Raw genomic sequence first — 23,405 nt, 5'->3', positions numbered from 1 at the left:
AAAGTATAAACGAGATATGTATATATTTATCAGGTTTGTAGTATACTCAACCGTAAGAATATAATTTTTTTATAATTATATACTTTAATAAATAAATATTTAATTTATTTATATAAAACAATCCTACGTATATGAATGTAACTCATTAACTAACTTGGAGAAATTATAGAAAAAGAAATTGTATTGCCAAATTATACCAACATATGATGGAGGAACAACTGCTCATGCTCGTCTCTTTATTTATTTCAATAGCAAATGGATATACATATATAGCACTCAGATTTTGAAATAACATGAAAATGTCATTCTAGATAATGTTATATAATTATTCACCTATGAAATTTATAATTACTTTTTTGCATGTCCTTCATACATATATATTATCCTGAATGGGTTGAATAAGTAATGATAATATGCGATTCTTGATTTGAGAATATTGAATGCTATGGCCATCTCCATGTTGGTACATGCATAGTGCCATTCTTCCAAGGTTCATAGCAATTTCTTTGAAGCGCTTAGACAAAGAAGAATCATGAGCTGTTTTGTTCATCTTCTTCCATACTATGCTTAACATGGATTTTATGCGCTCACGTGCATCTGTTTCAGAAACTTCATTTTCGTTCATCAAACATTGAATTGACTTAATGAAGTCACCAGTCTCATTCTCACGCTGTCAAGGAAAACAAAACATAGAATTTATTGGCATAGTTTAAAAGAACATTTTCTAAAACGAATTAAATTTTTTTTAAATAAATAAAATAATTATTTAATTTTTTTTTAATTTTAAATTAGAGACAAATTGAGTGTGCCAAGTCCAATTCGAAAATAGCTCGGTCCAGCCTCACGCGATGGGAAGCAGTTCGGGGACTTCCAACCCGATGTGCAAACTAAAGTGCAATAGTGTGTTAGGGTGTAATTTAAATCCTAATTGAGACTGAAAAATGGTTATAAAACACATGCGGAGGGAAAAAAGAGGGTCCGTGTGTTAGGGTATAATTTGTCTAAAAAAAAAAAAAACCGTACAATAGTGTGTGTCGGTGAGATGGATTGCAAAAGTTTTCCTTTTTGAGAAACTAAACGACTCTTATTTTGTGAACTTTAATTTTTAGGTCTAGTCAAATAATTAGTCCGGTTATTAATTCAAGAGCTACGTAATAAAAACTAATAGATTTCACCAAGAAAAATGAAAAAAAAAAATACTATGTTATTTGGGAATAAATGACATGTGTGTGTTAACTTATATTATTTTTTTTATCTTGTTTTTGTAACTATTTGGTCTTAGACGTTCACTTATTGTTTGACACGGTTTAAGAATTATGTAAAGAACATGATTGAGAGATATATATAGCAAAGAATTAATTAAGGATATACCTCATATGTTCCCTGGTCATTAGCAAGGCGTAAAATCATTGATGAATATTTGATGACGTCAGAGTACTGAAGCAATTCGTCTTCTCTAAATGATTGTGGAATCAGAACATAAGTGTGAACAAGTATAACAGGTGCACTTATGGAGACCCATGCATTCTCTATGTATTCTTCGAAGCTTGGAGTATATCCACTATGATTCCACTTTTTTTCAATAAAATATGATTTGCATAGATCTATCCACTGAAAATTTTAAAATTTCAATTAGTTCACACATACACTATGAATAAGTTATGTGCAATATTTATTTCTAGAAATATTCTTTGAGCTACTTTTTGGTGTCACTATACATATATATAGTAAGTAAAAAGTTAAAACATCCAATAGAAAAGGAAGGAATGATGTATAGGATTCACATTATGTTTTATGACTTATATCTGATGTGTGACTTTTTCCTCAAGTGATAATACATTACGTTATTAGGAATTAATGTTGTATACTTTGTCAAATTTAGATATATAATTGATGTAATTGAGATTTAGAGACTATCTTAATATATGCAACCAATTTTTAAGAATCATTTTGAAACTTAATTCAGCAAATTGGAAAAACAAAAATTTGAAACTAATAGAAAACTAATAGGGATGGTAATAACTAATTAATAGCTTACCGATTTCTGTAGGTATGGAGTGACATTGTAGCCATGATCTTTGAAAATTTCATATGCCAACTCATTCACAAAGTTATAAAGTGCTAGGAAGCACAATTTCATGTAATCTGGGAGATTATCAATGGTAAATGGATCCCATCTGAAATAACAAAGTTATAAGCATTTTATTTAATTTCTATTGTAAAAATTTCAAATAATCTAAGGTTGTTAGTAGCTACGCCAAAAGATATGACTGAGTAATAATAATCATTGCTAACCTTTCAATTGCATCTGTAAAAAGCTCCAACTCTTCGAAGGTTCCATAGACATCATAAACATCATCAATGGTGGTGATTAGGGCATTGACCTTTGTTATGACCGTTCTTAAATTCGCAAACTGTGGCTCAAAATTGTTTCCAACAGTCCAAATGTAATTCTCTACCATCCTATCTCTTGCAAAGCTTAACTTGTCACCAAGCCCAGTGTTCTTCCACCATCTTTAAAAACAACAACAAAGGTTTTGGCATTAGTATTAGGAAGTTTAATTGGAATATTTATATTATTAAATTGGTCTCTCTCATAATTTTTGGTTTGGACAAATTAATGAAAAGAATGACAAATTGGTTCCTAATATTTTAGAATATTTGACAAATTATTCCTTTATCTTTTATAATTTTAGACAATTTAATCTATTATCCATACTATCTTTAGAAAAAAGTAGTGTCACTTTTCAAAAAAAAAAATAATATTAGAGACTAAATTCTTTTTTATTTTTTTATTAAAATTAATTTGTTTAATATTCTAAAATATTAAGAACCAATTTGCCAATTTTTTTTATTAGTTTGTAATTATCACCTTTTGATCTAATAATCACTCATTATGTACTTTTTCATATATAAAATAATAGTCATGATGTAAAGAAAATATGTATATTTTATTGAAAAACTGTTCCACATTCCTCTAATAAAAGCATGAAAAGTAGTTATTCTGTCCTATTTAAAAAAAATTCTACTTGTGTAATATAATATTCAACAATAATTTTTTCATACTGGACAGCACTTATCTAAATCAATTATAGAGATAAAGATAAGTTAATAATATAGAACAAAATGATTGAAGATTAAACAGTGTTAAAGCACCAAATATATTTTCTAATAAACTAAAGATAGATGCACCAATAATGATTGAGTTTGCTAGAAAAAGATCATCACAATCGTTAGTCATTACCACTTATATATACAAGCACGAAGTGACTAGGATGCAGAGTGGTTGTGAGGGAGAAAGAAATACTAATTATTTTAATAAATTTTTTTAAAAAAATTATTAAAATTTATTATTTTTGATCATTAATTAATTATTAACTCAATTTTCATAATCTATTAATCTAATAATATATTTTATCCTATATTTTTAAATATTAATAATTAATTATTAATTAAAAATAATAAATTCGGATATTTTTCTATTATTTTTTAAAACAATTTTAATTCCACTAAAACCATCATTTCATCAGTTTTGCTCCCTTTTTTAAAATAGTAGATTTTCTTTTTCTATTCTTATATTATCCCTAAGAATTAATTTAAACTATATGATACTCATAAATCAATTATACTGCATATACGTTATAAATTAGCTATTAATCAACTATTGTATACAAAAATATATATTTGACATCTCATAAATTTTTTTTTATAATTTTGCTGCGTATATTTTAAAAATTAGTCATATATATATATATATATATATATATATATATATATATATATATATATATATATAAAATAAATATATTTTTACATAAATAATATAATAATTAATTTAATAATTATTTTTTAATGTTACGTATAATATATAGTTTTTTTATTTTTATTATGCTACTGCGTATGCAAACAAATTTGATTATTAATGTATTGTAAGTTTATTATGTTATTATGAAAAATTTAATATTTTAGTAGTTAATTATTTAATTAGTAAATATGTGAATGCATATAATTTAGATCTTTTAAAGTAAAAAAATTTGTGAAGTAATAAAATAAAAAATTAATCATCATTAATGTTATAATTTTTATGAAATGTGTATTTTACTATCTTAATTTAAGAATGATTAATTCTTTAATTTACTATTTTATCAATTTTCTTATTTTAGAAGATCTTGATCCGAAAGCATATCTATAAATATACACAAATTCTAGTTAATATGTATCTTTATTTATCAATTTATACTAAAAATTGAAGTCTATATTAATCATACCCTGATGAGACTTTGAGTTCCTCTTGGTATATTGTCTGAAGAATGTTGAAATCCAATTTAGCTAACTGAAGTAAAAGTGGATTCATGTTTTTCTTTTGTTCATATGCATTAATGAACCGTTGAGCCTCCCATCTAGGAATTCTCCAATGTAATGGAAGCTCCAAAGCTTGATTAATTAGGAGTGATAAGTAATGGTCATGATGATCATTACTTTCATCATTATTCTTGCTCAAATATTCTTTGAGATATTTTGAGGTGAAATCTTTAGCTTCATCCAATATAGTTTCATTTTCGAATGAAAGAAATGAGGCTTCATAAAGTGATAGCATTCCCTCAACATCAATTGATGAGTGTTGACTGAAGTTGCCCATTTCATCTTGAAAGCTCAGAAACATATCTACAATATCCATTAAAAAAATTAAATAAATTTTTAGTTCATATAGAAATATACTTCTTTTTACGCTATAAATAATTTTTTTAGTTTTGATCTTTGAAAAATTGAAGATATTAATTTGTTTTTGATCCTACTACACACAAATTTTGAAGGGACTAAAATTATGAATATTAATAAATCAAATATATATATAATTTTAGAAAATTAAATTTTTTTGTCAATATCAATTAACTTTTTAAAAATTATTTTATCTAAAACTCTAGATCCTTAATCATCATAATTAAACGCTCAATGTTAGATTCTAAATGTTTCAAATATTGACTAAAAAATTAGTTAATATTGACTAAAAATTAATTTCTTATATTTTCTGTATTTATAATTATGGTCTGCAATTTAAAACCATGAATATAATGTATGTATAAATTCATAAGGGAGTGTCTAGCCATCACTATTAACAAAAAGAGAAAGAAAAAACCTGTTGATACATCATAACCATGTTGCCTTAAGAGTCTGAACCCAAGTGCTGTAGCATATAAATTCTTATCCTTCTTTGAGTTATCCATCATGTTGTAAATATTGTCCAACATGTTCCTTATTTCATTATTAAAATGATAGGCCACTCCAAGTCTTTGCAAGACATCAATAAGCTCAAGTTGATCAACACTATTTTCCGCTTTGAAAAGCATCATTCTTACTTCCTCCCTTAGCATTTGGCTTTTCTCTACGTACACATCTCCCTGCATTATTGATAATTTGACCACATTGATTAATTAGTTTTTAGTGCTTTTTTGGCCGGCATTAAATCAATAAATCACATATATTTAACTGTCTTATTACAAAATAAATCATGTATGTATTTAATTTCTAATAATATTTAAAAAATAATAAAAAATAATCTAAATAATAAAAAATTATCTTATTTAATATTTATCTATTATTATTAAAATAATTGTATATTATAAATTAATAAATATATAATTATAAATATTATATATATAAAATTATGAATATTAAATTAAATATTTAACTATTTTTTCTCTAATATTAGCGTTAATTTCTTGAAGTATGAAACCATACCTTATATTCACTACTCAATGACTGGATATAATCATAATGCCAAATAGAAGGTTGAAAAAAGTTCTCAGATCGACGAACAATTGCTTGGCTATTATCAGAAACTTTATTTGATGCATTAATATTGCATTGAGTTGGGGGAGGGACTCTGAATTTCTTGTTTGCTAGGAATGACGATGAGTTTCTCCTCGGAGGATGAAGCAACATTTTGGTGGACATAGATGGAGTTGAAGAAGCAAGTATAATTGAAAGATCCATTATAACTGTAAAGATTTTTTTTTTTTTGTGAGTGGATTATTATTGTGTGTTTTTTTTTTTTTTTTGGTGACTTTTATTGTGTGTTTTGCTTGTTGGCACTTGGCAGCAAAATCAAGCATTTATGTAGGTGATGAATGCAAACAGAGCTTTCTTTATATGTTTATATAATAATATCGTGTTCCTCATTTATCAGGCGTGTTAAATCGTACTGTATATATAATGATTAACTACAATCACATCACTTCAAAATTATCTGAATGTAGATTTTGTGTCTCTTGACTCTCTTCTCTTTTGTATGGTAAACGTTTTAAACGTTTTCATATTGATTATTCAATTTACTGTTTACTATTCTTAATGAATATAAGATATATAAAAAATATTTAATAAATGTTTAAAATGATATATAAAAAATGTGTTCTGGCTCAGCCCAACTGATGGAGTCTACTAAAATACCACACAGATCCATTCTCCATCTATATAACGTGACGTCCCACACGTGTTTTGATCTCTCGAAGAGATCTTGACAGTTAGCGGATATTTTTGAGAAATTGGGTCCTGGCAAAAGAGGGTCCATCCGGATAATTTGGGATAAAAAGAGAGGGACTTACTCTCTTCTCAGGTACGTCATTACAACCTCAATTAGCCACTTCATCATCGTATGGACTCTTACTTTAGCATTGAAGTGTCCTTGCAGGTGGCCCCATCCGCTGACCAACCGACGACTCATAGGTTCGATCCCTCACCTCAATCCTCTCATTCAAGTCCTGATCCTCACTTTCAACGATCTCTCCATCAAAGTCCAGGCAATAGTCGACTTCTTAGTAGAAGTGGTCGGCGAATCTCCCAAAGCCCCAAACATGTGGTGTGTAAGACCCAAAACTTTTAAAAAATCTTATTATGAGCCAATTTTAATTTATTTATTTATTCATTAAAGACTTTAATTCCAGAAATAACTTTATTAAAGGTAATTAAATTAAGTTTGGATAAATTGAGTTTGAATTAAATTAGAATTTTTTAGCTAATTTTATAATGGATAATTTTCTATATTCAAATTATAAAGTTTTGTAGTTATAAAATAATAAAAATTTTATATGAATCGATTTAAATAATTGAAATTTTAAAATTTAATATTTTAATTTTTATAAATAAAAAAATTATTTATATTACCTCTAGTTCTTGGATTAAAGTATTTAATACATGTGCATCTTAGCTAGTTAGTTTAGGAATTTTTTTCATCAAATAAATCATGAATTTTGTTTACTAATAACGTGTTTTTGTGGTTAATTCTCAATTATGTTTGCATGCAAAGAATCAATTAATATTAGTTGAATTTATGTTCATTCATGAATATTATAAGAATTAAGATTGATGCACTTGTGTACATTAGGTGATTTTGTGCCTAATAGAACTAAGTTTGTTGCACTTATGTACATTAGTTTATTTTGTGTTGATTTATGAGATTAAGAACGAAACTTTGATGCACTTATATTTAATGATTTTTAGGAGAATGATGATGAATGGTGTGAGATTCAAGTTGTTCAAGGATGAAATCAGTCAAGAATAAAGAATGGCATTAAAGATTATATTGTGTATTCACGCATGCAACAAAGTCCCCAGAGACACACCAAAGCATTAGTAACGCGTCATTATTGAAGCGCCACTTTCAACAACGCATGCAACTAGGCTTCCAGTTCCAAGATTCAAGCTCTCTAGCCTTTGCATGGCGTTAGTAACGCAGGCATGCATGCAAAGCGCTAGTAACGCCTCAAGTTCAAAAGCGTTACTTCAGGAGGCGCCTTCGATGCGTGAAAAATGTGGAAATCAAGCCACTTGTAAGAACAGAAGTTTTTCACGTAAAACTGCTTTAATAAAATAATAACTTTAACTGTTCGAAATAGCTTTTACGTAAAACCGCTTTAATAAAACTAGCGGCTCAACAGGCACTAACGTGCCTATGTTAGAATAAATTAATTTTAATATTCTAGATTATCCATATTAAATCACCAAAAATATAATATAATGCGGAAGCATACCTTTACTCATAAGAGTTAGAAATTGATGGAAGAATTTGGATCTTGTAGTTCTTTCGATCTTCCTCAACCAAAGTCTTCTGTATTCCTAGGAGGCTGAACTGCAACTCTTTTGATGGGGAAAGAGTAACAAAAGCGGCTTTGATATATTGGGGACCGAAACCTTGAAGGTCTTTATATTTGAGCATGGCACCCATTAAACCCTAAAGTCTAAATAAAATAGTATCTAAAGCCCAAAAGATAATATATCTAAAATCCAAAAAGATAATTATCTAAGGAACAAAAGATAATATCTTATTTTATTCTCATTTAATTCCAAATCAAAAGTAATAATGACTTATTCAATTTAGCATTTATAACAATAAATAAGATCATCATTATATAAGTCATTTTTTTGTGACTATAAGTCATTTAATTTGAATTCATAATTTGTGATTACAATTAATATACGTATTGCCCACAAACAAATTAGGAAATTAAAATAATTTCCTAACAATCTCCCACTTGGGCTATACATATATTCTTTCTTGACATAATCACACCTTATAAACTTTATGCATGCATCTGAATGTTATTTCTCTCATTACTTTAACAATCTGGTTCGTCTCATACATTAGATATGGAACTACCGCAGCTTTATCACATTAATTGTCGTGACTAAACCACGCCAATCACCATCCTAATATACTTAACGACATATATCAAATTTGGATGAGTAATATAGAAATTACATGCCAAATGATCTCATGCATGTCTATTTCCAGCTGGTCCAACTTTATTGAGATCAAACACAATACAAATATTGCAAAATGAACATTTCACATAACATAAAATAAACCATCAACTTAATTCTGCAGAAAAATAACTCAATATCTGTCATAGGACATATAGCATAAACTCCCACTAAACTAAGGCATCACAAATATTGACACCCATCCGAGCAGTGTGCTCATGAAAAACCTTAGGGGTCAATCCTTTGATAATGGGTCTGCTAGCATATACTCTGTTCCTATATGTCCTATGAAAATCTGTTTTTCTTAAACTTTCTCCTAGACAACTAAGAACTTGATGTCTGTATACTTCGATTTTGTCAAGCTCTTATTGTTATTGGAGTATAGTATTGCTGACTTATTGTCACAAAATATCTTTAATGGCCTTTCAACTACTATATGAAGCTTAGTGACAAAGTTTCGCAACCATATGCCATGAAATCAGAATCAAAGTACCTAATGATCTCCAAATTTTCTGATCTCCGATAAATAAGCATGTAATCCCTTGTTTTCTTTAAACAACACATTACGCGTTTAACAGCTATCCAATGATCTATATCCGGATTGCTCAAGTATCTACCCAACACTACCACTATAAATGATATATCGGGATGTATGTAGACTTGAGCATACATTAAATTCCCTAGTGCTGATGCATAAGGTTTATCATGCATTGTTGTCTTCTTAAGATCATTTTGGAGCATTGCTTGAGACTAAAATTGTCTCCTTTAACTACGGGTGTGTCCATTGGTCTACAACTTTCTATGACATATCTACTTAAAATCTTTTCGATATAGTTCTTTTGTGACAATCCAAGAATACCTTGAGAGCAATCTCTTAGTATCTCGATTCCTAATACAAAAGAGGCATCACTGATAAACCACTATTTTATGGTTTATCTTGTGCTCAATTGAGTGGATTTTATCAACTATTTACCCACTTATTCATACTATTTGCATGGTTTTACTTTTTCCTTCCTGATTTTGTGCTATGATTGAAAACATGCTTCTTTGGCCTTATATTTGCTAATATTAATCCTCTCTTATTACCATTAGATGCCTTGATATGTGTGTTAAGTGTTTTCAGATATTATAGGGCAGGAATGGCTTGGAGGATAGAAAGGAAGCATGCAAAAGTGGAAGGAATACAAGAAGTTGAAGGAACTGCAAAGCTGTCAGCTTGACCCTCTCGCACTAAAACGGTCATAACTTGAGCTACAAACGTCCAAACGACGCGGTTCCAGTTGCGTTGGAAAGATAACGTCTGGGGCTTCGATTTAATATATAATATGCCATAGTTGCTCTAATGCTAGGCGACGCGAACGCGTGCTCCACGCGGACGCGTCGTAGTGACGAAAATCAGCGTGGCAGATTTCTTCTCCAGCAATTTCTGGGCTGTTTTCGACCCAATTTTTGACCCAGAAAACACAGATTAGAGGCTATAAAGTGGGGGAATCCATTCATTCATAATCATCAGCTCATAGTTCATAATTTTTAGTTTAGATTTAGTTTTTAGAGAAAGAGGTTCTCTCCTCTCTCTTAAGATTTAGGATTAGGATTCCTCTTAAAGGAATTAGGATTTCTTATTATTTCAACATTGTTCCTTTAATTCAACTTCTATTCTACTTTTATTTATTCTGGCTTACTAGTTTATTCTATTTTTCTTGTTGATTCTCTTTTTAGCCAAATTGGCTTATGAGCTCAATTGAATGGGTCTGGGAAGTTGTTTGGCCACTTTAGTGAGAATTCAGATTGCCTGCCACCCGGTTGGAACACTAATGATGAACAAGAAGACGGGTGCAAAAGCAAGATTTGGGACCCCGGAATTCATTCTGGAAATCAACACTCTTGAGACCTTGTCACTTGCTTTAACTTACTTGAAGGCTTTCTGCGCCTAGTTTGGGATCCCGGAGGCCATTGGAATTACAAACATTGGTGGGGATTCAAGGATCAGTACAAGCACAAGCCACCATAACAAAGGAATCCCCAAATGTCCAACTTAAGGACTTTAACTAAAAGTGCTAGGTGGGAGACAACCCACCTTGGTATGATCGTTCATTTTCTTCCATTTTGATTTTATTTTGTTTTGTTTGTTTTTGAGTTTTATTTTATTTTATTGAACCTGGAATTATTCATAACATTCTGCATCAGCATCTGCATACTGCATTTTGCATCTGCGTCCGCGTCATATGTGCGTTGGGAAGAAAACAAGATTGAACAGAGAGTCACCCGAAAGCGTGGCTGGAGGCGTGCCTTTAGCATAAATTGATCCACGCGACCGCGTCGCTGACACGTCCGCGTCATGTGGGAAAAATGCCTCCCACGCGTCCGCGTCACCCACGCGAATGCGTGGCCCTGTAAAATCGACGTAAACGGGTGTTTGGCAGCAAGTTAGGCTGGAATAGGGCTGGAACTATGCTAGAAGCACAAGCCCTGCCACGCGAACGCGTGCCCCACGCGTTCGCGTCATTTTTAAAAGAAAGACCATTCACGTGATCGCGTCAAGCACGCGATCGCATCACCCATATTTTTGGCAATATGCATTTACAACAGAGAGTTGCGCAAACGCGAGGTTGCACTCGCGCCAATCGCACAAATCAGGCCACGCGATCGCGTGACCCACGCGTCCGCGTCACCTGACCTTATCTCGCACCACGCGACCGCGTCACTCACGCGTCCGCGTTGCCTCTGCCGCACAGCTTATCCAAATCAGCGCCAAATATCTTATCTTTTCTTCCTCAATCCTAATTTTTTCTCCCTCCTTTCTTACTTACTTCTTCTTCCCTTCTTTCCTTTCTCATTCCTCTTATCTTTCATTTTATTTTATTTTAATTCATTTTCATACTTTCATTCATTACATTTTAATTTAGTGCATATTTTTATTTTTCTTTTCTAAATTCATTATTTTTCCATTGGTGTTAAAATTTCTTATTCAACTGTTACATCTTTTCTTGAATTATTCTGGTGCTTCATGACTTGTTTTATTCTGATTGGGTATTATCAATTATATGTCAATGCTAATTTTTATAATACTGGTATTCCTTTTGCATTGACATGAATTTATATTGTCTTTCATTACCCACACTTCGCCCCCATTTGTTGCAACTTTTGCACCACTGGTATGCCATTTGCTTCCACTATTTTCTCACTTGCATGTTGTAGCTACCATGTAATTGAGACCTTTATTATTTGGCATTAACACCTATATTTTATTTATGTTTTTATCTTTATTTCTGGGTTACTTTCCTTCTTTTTCTCTTCTTTCAAGATGGCCACCGAGGAAGGAAAAGGGAAAGCTTCTAACTGGGGAGACAAACAAGTCAATCTGCACAAAGAGAAAGACATCAGTTGGAGCAGCCCGTCCACTTGTACATCTTAGCATGCACCGAGGACGGTGTAATCTTTAAGTGTTGGGAGGTCGATACCGATCTCCATGGGTTAGTTACTCTTCTATCTCAACACCAATGGTTTATTTTCCTTGTTAGTTGTTGCATTTGCATGTTTGATTGCATGATTATTTGATTTTGTGCATATTTTACCACTTGGTTGAAGTAATATTTTCTTTTTCAAGAAACCTTTTAGAGCATTTCACTAATTTGAATAAAATTTAATGTTAAACTTGTTTGAAGAAATATTATACTAGAACATGGTTTAAAGCTTGAACACACAAAACCAGTGAGATTTTGAGCCTATTTGATTGGTTGTATTTTATCAACCAAATTTTTATTTTTGGTGTGTGTTGTTCTCTCTAAAATTGTGATTTTTGTCTTGCTTAATTCTATATTTCCATTATTTGATGTATGCATTCACTTACATGATTGAGGCCTTTATTTCACTGAGCTTACATACCCATATGGCCTTACCCTTTTCATTATTCTTTGCAAACCAATTTTGAGCCTATTTTACTCTTTGTTCTTTACTTTAGCACATCATTAACTCTAAGCAAAAAACAATAATGTCCTTAATTTGAATCATTGGTTAGCTTAGACTAGTGAGAGTGCTTATGATTTAAGTGTGGGAAAATTGGGTTTGGAAACATTTGGTTTGAGAATTGAGTATGTTAGAATTTTCTGAAAATGTGAAAGAAATGTTTAGGACATGATTCATGCATCCAATAATTTAATCATATGCATTGAGAAAAATAAAAGAAAAGAATATATATATATATATATATATAAAGAAAAGAAAAAGAGCAAATAAGTAAAAGGAGACAAAATGCCCCAAAGTAAATGATGAAAGCAATGCATATGTACTGTACTCAAAATCGGATGCATGAATATGTGGAAAATATAGTTAATGAGCAGTTAGATTTTGCATTGTAATTACATGGATTGTCTTAAGTTAGGTGGGAAAAGTTTAAGTTAATTAAGGATTCAGATTTTTTTCCACTTGGCCAAATACAATCCTACCTTGACCCTAACCCCATTACAACCCTTAAAAGACCTCTTGATATGTGTATCTGTGCATTAAATTTTTGTTGATTGTTAGATGAAGAGCAAGCCTTAGAAAGCAAGGTTAGTAGAGAATTGAGAGAATCGAAACCTTAAACACATGAGTGATTAGAGTGTATACACTTCCGGTGAGGGTTCGATGCTCGATTCTTTATTCCTGGCTTTCATGAGCTATTTTCTTCTGCAAGTCTATTTGTACTTCATTTTTATGATTTGAATTAGTGAAATCCAGTTCATGTTTGTTCTTGAAAGGTTTATTTACTTTTCACCAAGTTGGTAGAAATATTTTGCATTTAGTTGCATTCATATAGATAGGATTGCATTTCATACATTTTACCATTCCTCTTCACTCCTTTATAGCTTTTCTTGAGCTTAGCATGAGGACATGCTATTGTTTAAGTGTGGGGAGGTTGATAAATCATTATTTTATGGTTTATCTTGTGCTCAATTGAGTGGATTTTATCAACTCTTTACCCACTTATTCATACTATTTGCATGGTTTTACTTTTTTCTTCCTGATTTTGTGCTATGATTGAAAACATGCTTCCTTAGCCTTATATTTGCTAATATTAATCCTCTCTTATTACCATTAGATACCTTGATATGTGTGTTAAGTGTTTTCAGAGATTACAGGGCAGGAATGGCTTGGAGGATGGAAAGAAAGCATGCGAAAGTGGAAGGAATACAAGAAGTTGAAGGAACTGCAAAGCTGTCAGCCTAACCCTCTCGCACTAAAACGGTCATAACTTGAGCTACAGAGGTCCAAACGACGCGGTTCCAGTTGCGTTGGAAAGCTAACGTCTGAAGCTTCAATTTAATATATAATATGCTATAGCTTCTCTGATGCTAGACAACGCGAATGCATGCTCCACGCGGACGCATCGCAGTGACGAAAATCAGTGTGGCAGATTTCTTCTCCAGCGATTTCTGGGTTGTTTTCGACCCAGTTTTCGGCCCAGAAAATACATATTAGAGGCTATAAAGTGGGAGAATCCATTCCTTTATAATCATCAGCTCATAATTCATAATTTTTAGTTTAGATGTAGTTTTTAGAGAGAGAGGTTCTCTCCTCTCTCTTAGGATTTAGGATTAGGATTTCTTATTATTTCAACATTGTTCCTTTAATTCAACTTCTATTCTACTTTTATTTATTCTGGCTTACTAGTTTATTCTATTTTTCTTGTTGATTCTCTTTTTAACCAAATTGGCTTATGAACTCTTCATGTTAGATTATAATTTCTATTTAATGCAATTTGAGGTATTTCAGATTTATGATTCTTATTTAGCTTTTTATATTCTTGGCTTTAATTGATTAACTGGAGGCTCTTGAGTTATCAACCTTATCGTGATTGATTGTTATGTCTGCTAATTGACTGGAATCCCACTAACTCTAGTCTTTCCTTAGGAGTTGGCTAGGACTTGAGGATCTAACTAATTAGTTCACTTGACTTGCCCTTGCTTTCGTAAAGGTTAACTAAGTGGGATTAACTTCAATTCTCATAAGAATAACTAGGATAGGACTTCCAAATTTTCATACCTTGCCAAGAGTTTTATTAGATCTTAATTTATTAATTCCTACAATTTATTTTTCTTGTTATTTAAATTACCTGTTCCTCACTTTCAAAACCCCCAATTTACAAGACTCATAACCAATAATAAGAACACCTCCCTGCAATTCCTTGAGAAGACGACCCGAGGTTAAATACTTCGGTTATTAATTTCAAAGGGGTTTTGTTACTTGTGACAACCAAAACTTTTGTAAGAAAGGAATTCTTGTCGGTCTAGAAGCTATACTTACAACGGAAATTTATTCGTGAAAATTCTAGATCGCGCGAGAGTTTCGTTCTTCAATCACCAAGATCTTTCATTTCGAATTTGTTCGATAGAAATTTCTTAATTTCATGCAACAAACTTATATCGTTTCTGGCAAGTAGAATGTCATCAATATATAAGATCAAAGAAAAAAATGTATTTACTCCCACTGAATTTGCGGTATACACATTCATCTATGATATTTCCCTCAAAACCACGAGGTAATGACTTGATGAACTTGTGATACCATTGACGGGAAGCTTGTTTGAGACCATAGATGAATTTTCTCCTTTCTCTATTGGATCTCCTTGATGAGACTTCTTGAGGTTTTTGAGCTTGCTGTATGGGTTGGGGTTGATGAGGATTCTCATCATTTTCTTGTACTGTAGCAGTATCTCGAGCAACAACAATATTCTCATTGTTCTCTTGTACTGTAACTGGATCTACAGTAGGATTCTTATTTTGCTCTTGTACTATAACTGTATCTTGAACAACAATAGGCACAAGGACCTGATCATTGTCAGTTACAGAATCCTCATCAAAAGCAACATTCCTAATATTTCCTTCCCCCTCCAAACTCAACATCCTCAAGAAATCTCGCATTTTCCGTTTCAAAAATAGACCTTGATTCAGGATTGTAAAACTTGTACCCCCGTGAGTGCTCAATGTAACCAACAAAGTAGCAACTAATTGTCCTTGAGTTCAATTTTCTTTCATGCGGCCTATAAGGTCGCGCCTCAGCTGAACATCCCCAAATATGCAAATGCTTTATACTGGGCCTTTTTCCAGTCCAAATTTCATATGAGGTTTTGTGAACTGCTTTGCTTGGCACCCTATTAAGGATGTACACTGCGGTCTTTAAGGCTTCTCCCCAGAGTGATTCAGGCAAGGAAGAATGACTAATCATACTTCTCACCATGTCTTTAAGAGTCCGGTTCCTTCGCTCTGCAACACCATTCATGCTAGGTTTGCCTGGCATGGTGTATTGCGGAACAATACCACACTCCTCTAGGAAAAGAGAAAAAGGCCCGGGACGTTGCTCACCTGAACCGTCATATCTTCCGTAGTATTCACCACCACGATAAGATTTGACAGCTTTAATTTTCTTTCCAAGTTGAAGTTCAACTTCAGCTTTGTAAGACTTGAAAACATCCAAGGCTTGGGACTTTTCATGAATTAAATATAGATACCCGTAATGAGAGTAATCATCTATGAACGTAATAAAGTACCGTTGTCCATTCCAAGAGACAGTAGGGAATGGGCCACATATATCGGTATGTATCAGTTCTAAGACATCTTTAGCTCTCTCGGCACCTAATTTCCTTTCGTTTGTCCTTTTTTCCTTTATGCACTCAATGCAGACTTCAAAGTCTGCCAAATTTAGGGGTCCAAGAATTCCATCCAACACGAGCCTCTGAATTCTCTGTTTAGAGATATGACCTAGGCGTTTGTGCCAAAATGATGCCGAATTCTCATTTTGTTTTTGTTTTGTACCCGTTTGCAGTATTTCATTATTATAGGAATTTAAGTCAAGCCTATATAGATTATCCACCAAATGGCCAGAGCAAATATTATTCGAATTATAGAAGAGACTGACTTTATTGTCTCCGAACAAACAAAAATAACCTGATTTGTCCAAACGAGAAACAGAAACCAAATTCTGTCTAAATGACGGTACATAAAATGTCTCCAATAAATCCAAGTAAAATCCACTCGTGGAACATAATCTAAAGGTTCCTATAGGTTCGACTGCAACTATATTGCCGTCTGCCACATAGATGTATCTTTCAGCATCACTTGGCGGTCGGCTCCACAGGCAACCCTGCATAGTAACACTTGCATGAGTAGTAGCAGCAAAATCTACCCACCAAGTATCAACATGTGCATAATTTAAACTAGCCTCAGAACAAACGAAAGTAAGATTTATACCCTTCTTTACACGCCAGGTGGCATATTTGGTACAATCCTTCTTCATGTGTCCCACCTTCTTACAGAAGAAACAAGTTGAAACTTGATCTTGTTTCTTAGCCTTTTTCTGCTGAGAAGGCACATCCGCAGTAGTATCACGCTTTCTTTTATACTGAGAAGATGAAGCCATGTGAGCACTTTCAGTCTTATCTTGCTGTAGCCTCTCTTCTTCTTGCACACAGTGAGATATAAGCTCATTTAAGGACCAAGTGTCCTTCAAAGTGTTATATCTCACTTTGAATTCTCCAAAGTGTCCAGGAAGGGAAATCAAAATGAAATGCACGAGTAAATTTTCAGACAACTCTAACTTTAGTGCTTTCAATTTTGAAGCAAGATGAGACATTTCCATAATGTACTCCCTTATGTTCCCTTTACCTTTATACCTCATGGAGACAAGTTTGCTCAAAAGACTACTTGCCTCCGCCTTTTTATTCTTAGTAAAGAATTTTTCAACATCCTTTAGGAACTATTTGGCATCTTTATCCTCAGTAATTGAGCCCCGAAACGCCTCAGGAATTAAGCGTTTCATGATCATAATGCTCATTCGATTGGATTTTTCCCACTTCTCTATTTTAACCTCATTGAGATTTTCCGGAGTGGAAGTGGATTTCTCCTATCAAAGAGCTATATCTATATCCATACAACCGAGGACAATCTCCACGGTATCCTTCCAAATTTTAAAGTTTGAACCATTCAGCATAGGAATGCTACTAATTTGTGCAGAAACATTGGTAGCTAAAGCCATAGTTTTTGGATTAGAACAAATAAACATGCAGTAAACATTAGTTAAATAATGGAAAAAATCCATATTGAGATATCTAGAACAACATTAATTTTCAATCTTTGGATAGAAAAATTAACTGTAAGTGATACTCTCATGCAGTAATCAAATATTGTGAAAATTTCTGTCACACATTAAGCCTTTTTTTGGACCGACTTAATGCGCACATGGAGACTTAAACTTCGCAACCTATTTATTACCGTATATATTTTCTATTAATTGGCCAAACAATAACCTTCCTTTGGGCCGATTATTGAACGCATAATTAATAGAAAATAAACAAAAGTGTGCAATGCTTATTATTTAGCCAAACAATAAACTTCCTTTGGCCGATTATTATCCGCATAAATAATAAGCATTACTTTATTCTTAATTAATTACCCAAACATGTATTTATTTTCAATATGTGTATGTAATTCGGCCAAATATAGACCTTTCTTTGGGCCGACCAATATTCGCATGAATTACATAACACTATATTCCTAATGTTTTAAATAAATCAATTTTCACAAAAGAGACTACTTTGGCAACATAATGTTCAATCAATTTATTCCAAAACCAAATCTTTATAAAATAGATGGGTATACTAATCTAAATTGTTACTAGTTTCTTTATGTAACAATTAAATAATATTTTCTATTATTCAAATATTATTAATATGTATACATAACTTGGCCAAGTATAAATTTCCTTTTGGATCGATTAATATTCGCATAAGTTACATATACATAATAATTTTTATATCCTAAAAGAATAATTAATTAACTTTATACCAAATTAATGGTACACACAATTAAATATGAGATCATTACAATTTAATAATGTTCTATATATTCTTTAGAATAAAACATTTGTTTATTACGTAAATTAATTGCCAAATCGCTCTCATGTAAAATGTCTATATATATATATATATATATATATATATATATCTAAATGTATTATCCAATTCATAATGATAATACACGTATATATCTAAAGGATTGCAATGAAAATGTTAACCTTTAAAGTGATTATATATCCTATACTGTGAAAGGTTATACATATATATACAGTGTCCTTTGTGTTGTCCCTTTTTTTTAATATATATATATTATATATATATATATTGATGCACATACATAAGGGAACAATTAGCGTGCAACAATTTCGGATGCAACGTAAATAACGCATATATAAATATATATATATATATATATTGATCCAATAAAATAAAATCGAATATTTTCGATGATTAAATTATGGATGGCTCTGATACCACTTGTTAAAATAAATTAATTTTAATATCCCAAATCATCCATATTGAATCACCAAAAATATAACATAATGCGGAAGCGTACCTTTACTCATAAGAGTTAGAAATTGATGGAAGAATTTGGATTTTGTGGTTCTTTCGATCTTCCTCAACCAAAGCCTTCTGTATTCCTAGGAGGCTGAACTGCAACTCTTTTGATGGGGAAAGAGTAACAAAGACGGTTTTGGTATATTGGGGACCGAAACCTTGAAAGTCTATTTATATTTGAGCATGGCACCCATTAAACCCTAAAGCCCAAATAAAATAGTATCTAAAGCCCAAAAGATAATATATCTAAAATCCAAAAAGATAATTATCTAAGGAACAAAAGATAATATCTGGTTTTATTCTCATTTAATTCCAAATCAAAAGTAATAATGACTTATTCAATTTAGCATTTATAACAATAAATGAGATCATCATTATATAAGTCATTTTTTGTGACTATAAGTCATTTAATTTGAAATAGCATAATTTGTGATTACAATTAATATATGTATTGCCCACAAACAAATTAGGAAATTAAAATAATTTCCTAACAGCTTGTTCAGCCGCTTTTCTATTGTTTTTAAGAAATTAATTTTATTTTTTTGTTAATATATTATTTACTTTTCAAATTTATTAGATAAGTATTTTTTATTTTAATATTGACGTGATCTTATTTATATCATATTTTGTTGAAATTAAAATTACTATAAAACACTTTAAAATGTTAAATTATAAAATCACACAATAAAGAGGTAATATAAAATGGTCAAGTTCTAGGTAATATATAAGGTGAAATATTCGATAGAGTAAATTTTTATTCTCAATTATGCTAAAATATACAAAAAGTATTTTCAGAATGATAATGCTTCTATTGTATTTCTTTAAAAGTTTTGAATGTCGTCTATTAATTTATAATATTTTTAATTTAATTTTTTAAATTTATTATGACAAAATAACGATATCATGAGGATTTTGTCCGCTAAAATTGCGAAAATATTTTTAAAAATTAGTTTATTCACTACAAGAAAAAAGGCCTATGGCCACGCTTTTTTCTTGCCACGCTTCAAAAGCGTGGCCAAAAGTGGTCAATGGCCACGCTTTTACGAGGGTGGCGATAGATTAGAGATTTGGCCACTTTTTTTTGCCACGCTTCAAAAGTGTGGCGAAAAGGATCAACGGCCACGCTTTTGTAAGGGTGGCAATTGATTAGAGAAAAGGCCACGTTTTTTTTCTGCCACGCTTCAAAAGCATGGCCATAGAAAGAAACAAGGACGTTTTAAAAGCGTGGCCACAGGGTTTCATTACGGCCACGCTTATAAAACGTGGCTATATGCTGGTACACTTTTGCCACGCTTTAAAAGCATGGCCAAAAGTTTCTTTTCTGCCACGCTTCAAAAGCGTGGCCGTAGAGAGCAACAATAACGTTTTAAAAGCGTGGCGAGAGGGGCCCCAACCGATTGACCCAAACCTGGCTCCCAAACCCGGCTCCCAACCCGGCCCCCAACCCGGTCCCCAACCCTAATCTCTCTTTCCCCTTCGAAACCACTAACCCTAATCTCTCTTTCACCTTCGAAACTACTCGCCTGTATCGGAAGAGCTCCTCCCTTTGCCCTTCGCCCTTCGCCTTCACCTTCGTCACTGATGGAAACCACTTCTTCTTCATCTTGTTAATCTTCATACCCTTCTTCTCTTTCTTGTTCTTCTTCGAATCATTGTGGATCTCTCTGTTCACCTTCAAGCTCCAGCAAATATGGGCGACGGCAAGCTCCTCCCTCTTCTTCTCCTCCAAGCCCTCGAATTCCAAAGGTATGATATCGATTTTTCTCTTTTTATTTTCTCGATTTTTCCGTTGTTTTTACTTTTAGGGCTTTCCCTTTTCATTTTCATTTTCCCCTGATTCGTTCTCTCTGATCGCATGTCCCTTCTTGGTTAAATGATAATGCTGAAGACGCGTTGCTTGCGATGCTGTGGACGTACGTGGTTTTGATACAAGAAGACTTTGATTAGGAATTCTAATTCATGTATTAGGAATTTCACACTTTTGGTATTTTGAAGACGACTTTGATTAGGAATTCTAATTCATGTATTAGGAATTCATAAGTAGTTATGATTTTCACTTTTGGTATTTTGTTAGTGTATGTTGTTATGTGATCACACACTTATTTTGGTGACAATTTTATGAAAGTTGGATTACTTGATTATTGGTTATTGACTAAATTATAAAATTATCTATGAATTCATGTTAGGTTTTATTTATGAAGATTAAAAAGGGAACTAGGTTACTGACCATCTTTTTCGCCACGCTTTAAAAACGTGACCATATGGCCATATCTCTGTCTATTGCCACGTTTTTCAAGCGTGGCCATACCTCCTCTACTACCACGCTTTCGCCACGCTTTACATGCGTGGCCTTATCTCCTGATTTCGCCACGCTTTAAAAGCGTGGCCATATCTGGTCTACTGTCACGCTTGAAAAGCGTGGCCAGATCTACCCTATCGCCACGCTTTTACAGCGTGGTCATATCTCTGCCTATCGCCACGCTTTAAAAGCGTGGCCATATTTCCCACCTACAGCCACGCTTTTACAAGTGGCAGTTTGTAAAAAAACGTGGCAAACAAAAAGCGTGGCAATAGGCTGCAAAAAACGTGGCGGTAGCTCAAAAAGCGTGGCGAAAAGCTATTGCCACGCTTTTTTGAACTTTTCGCCACGCTTTAAAAGCGTGGCAAAAGACGTGTTTTCTTGTAGTGATTCATTGTACTTTATTTTGATTTTTTGTTTTTGGGTGTTTATGTTATACTCCATACATTATTAAATTTTAAATTGATAAGTTTTTTTTATCATCAAGGGCTTATTATCTAGTTACTGTAATTTAATTAAGATTTATTTTTCATCACTAAATAATGTTATGTGTATTACGGTTATTGCCATTAAATAATATTTGTAGTAGCATTTTTTTAGTTTGTACTTAAATTAGTTATTCAATAAAAATTTGTCCGGTAACTCATAAAAATATATACAATGTTATCTATGTTTTTAATTTGAGAATTTTTAATTTAGTTACCTATTGACTTGTAATATTTAATATAGTATTTAGATATTTTTTAAGAAATTAGAACACATTTTGTCATGATCAAATTTTACTATCTATTAAATTTTTAATTGGATAAAGATTCTATAATAAAAAGGATCCATATAATTTGTACAATACATTAATAAATACATGAGATAAAATAAGACATATTTTTGTACTATTTTTCAATAGTTGTTGTTTTGTGTTTAAGGTAGATCTTTTCTAATTTTACTATTTAATTTTAAAAGATATATGTTGTTACCAAAATTTTATTACAAAGTTATTGTTATTATTAGTCTTATGAATGTATTGCCTATTTAAAATTTATAGTATTTGTTAATTATTTGTTTTATTTTTTTATTATAGAATTCATAATTTTGTTTGACAATAGCCATTTTATATAGTAGTGTACAATATCAAACCAATTAATTTATTCAATACAAAAAATATTTTAAATGAATATTATGCAACGAAGATAAAATATTAAAATATAAGTAGAGTAAGTGAGTACTAACTATTCATATTTGTATGGCTTTTAGCATTTTTTGTAACTGGTTCATTATAAGAGATTGATTGAGGCATTGAATTAGTAGCAGTGGTGTCTCGACCTATACTTATACAAAAAAAATACAAACTTAATATGTTGTAAATTATCTTAAAAGAATTAAAAATTAGTTTTCAGAAATAAAATCAAATCGTGTAAATTAAGTTAATTAATTTTGTTAATCTTCTATATTAAGATTTAATGTATAGGCAAAATGACTTAAAACGACATGATTACATGTTTTAAATATATAGGGTACTAATCAGTTAGGACATCATCACATCTTTTACTTGAACAGCTTCATTATAATGTGATTTCAGACCTATATTTTTAAAGAGTAATACAGATAATAAGCATAATTTGAATTCATAAAAGTAAAATTAATTATTATAATTAAAGTTAACTTTTATGTCGCGTATAAATGTGATTTTAATTATTTTAAATTTGTTTAATTTTATTCTGAAACAGAGAATATTTTAAAAATAATATGCTTCTATTATATTTTTTCTATTAATTTTTTTCAAAGTTTGAATATCGTCCATTAATTTGTGACATTTTTAAATTATTTTTTAAATTTATTATGATAAATTAACAATATGATGAGTATTTTGTCCGTTAAGATTGCAGAAATATTTTTTAAAAAATAGCTTATTTGTTATACTCTCACTTATCTTTATTTTTTGTGTTTATATGTTAACATTTC

The 23,405-nt window shown here is 31.5% G+C and overlaps 2 protein-coding genes across 2 annotated transcripts; both read right to left on the bottom strand.

Annotated features, from left to right (window-relative positions):
- Positions 1 to 204: 204 nt before the first annotated feature.
- On the bottom strand, positions 205 to 6,130 carry LOC107614547 (terpene synthase 10). The gene is made up of 7 exons (XM_088496874.1): positions 5,740 to 6,130; positions 5,138 to 5,399; positions 4,269 to 4,665; positions 2,296 to 2,514; positions 2,039 to 2,177; positions 1,372 to 1,611; positions 205 to 670 (listed from the first exon to the last, which is right to left on the bottom strand). The coding sequence occupies exons 1-7, from the start codon at positions 5,992 to 5,994 to the stop codon at positions 368 to 370; spliced, it is 1,815 nt and encodes a 604-aa protein (XP_088353000.1). The 5' UTR covers positions 5,995 to 6,130; the 3' UTR covers positions 205 to 367.
- A 10,719-nt stretch (positions 6,131 to 16,849) lies between these two features.
- LOC148549044 (uncharacterized) lies at positions 16,850 to 20,750 on the bottom strand. Its single transcript, XM_088495682.1, has 3 exons — positions 20,556 to 20,750; positions 16,986 to 17,457; positions 16,850 to 16,878 (listed from the first exon to the last, which is right to left on the bottom strand). Exons 1-3 carry the CDS (start codon positions 20,748 to 20,750, stop codon positions 16,850 to 16,852), a joined length of 696 nt encoding a protein of 231 aa, XP_088351808.1.
- Between the last annotated feature and the right edge of the window lie 2,655 nt (positions 20,751 to 23,405).

Source organism: Arachis ipaensis, chromosome B8, assembly GCF_059453495.1.
Source record: "Arachis ipaensis isolate K30076 ecotype BB chromosome B8, ASM5945349v1, whole genome shotgun sequence".
In the NCBI taxonomy this organism is placed as follows: domain Eukaryota; kingdom Viridiplantae; phylum Streptophyta; class Magnoliopsida; order Fabales; family Fabaceae; genus Arachis; species Arachis ipaensis.
This window is presented reverse-complemented; position numbering and strand designations above follow the sequence as displayed.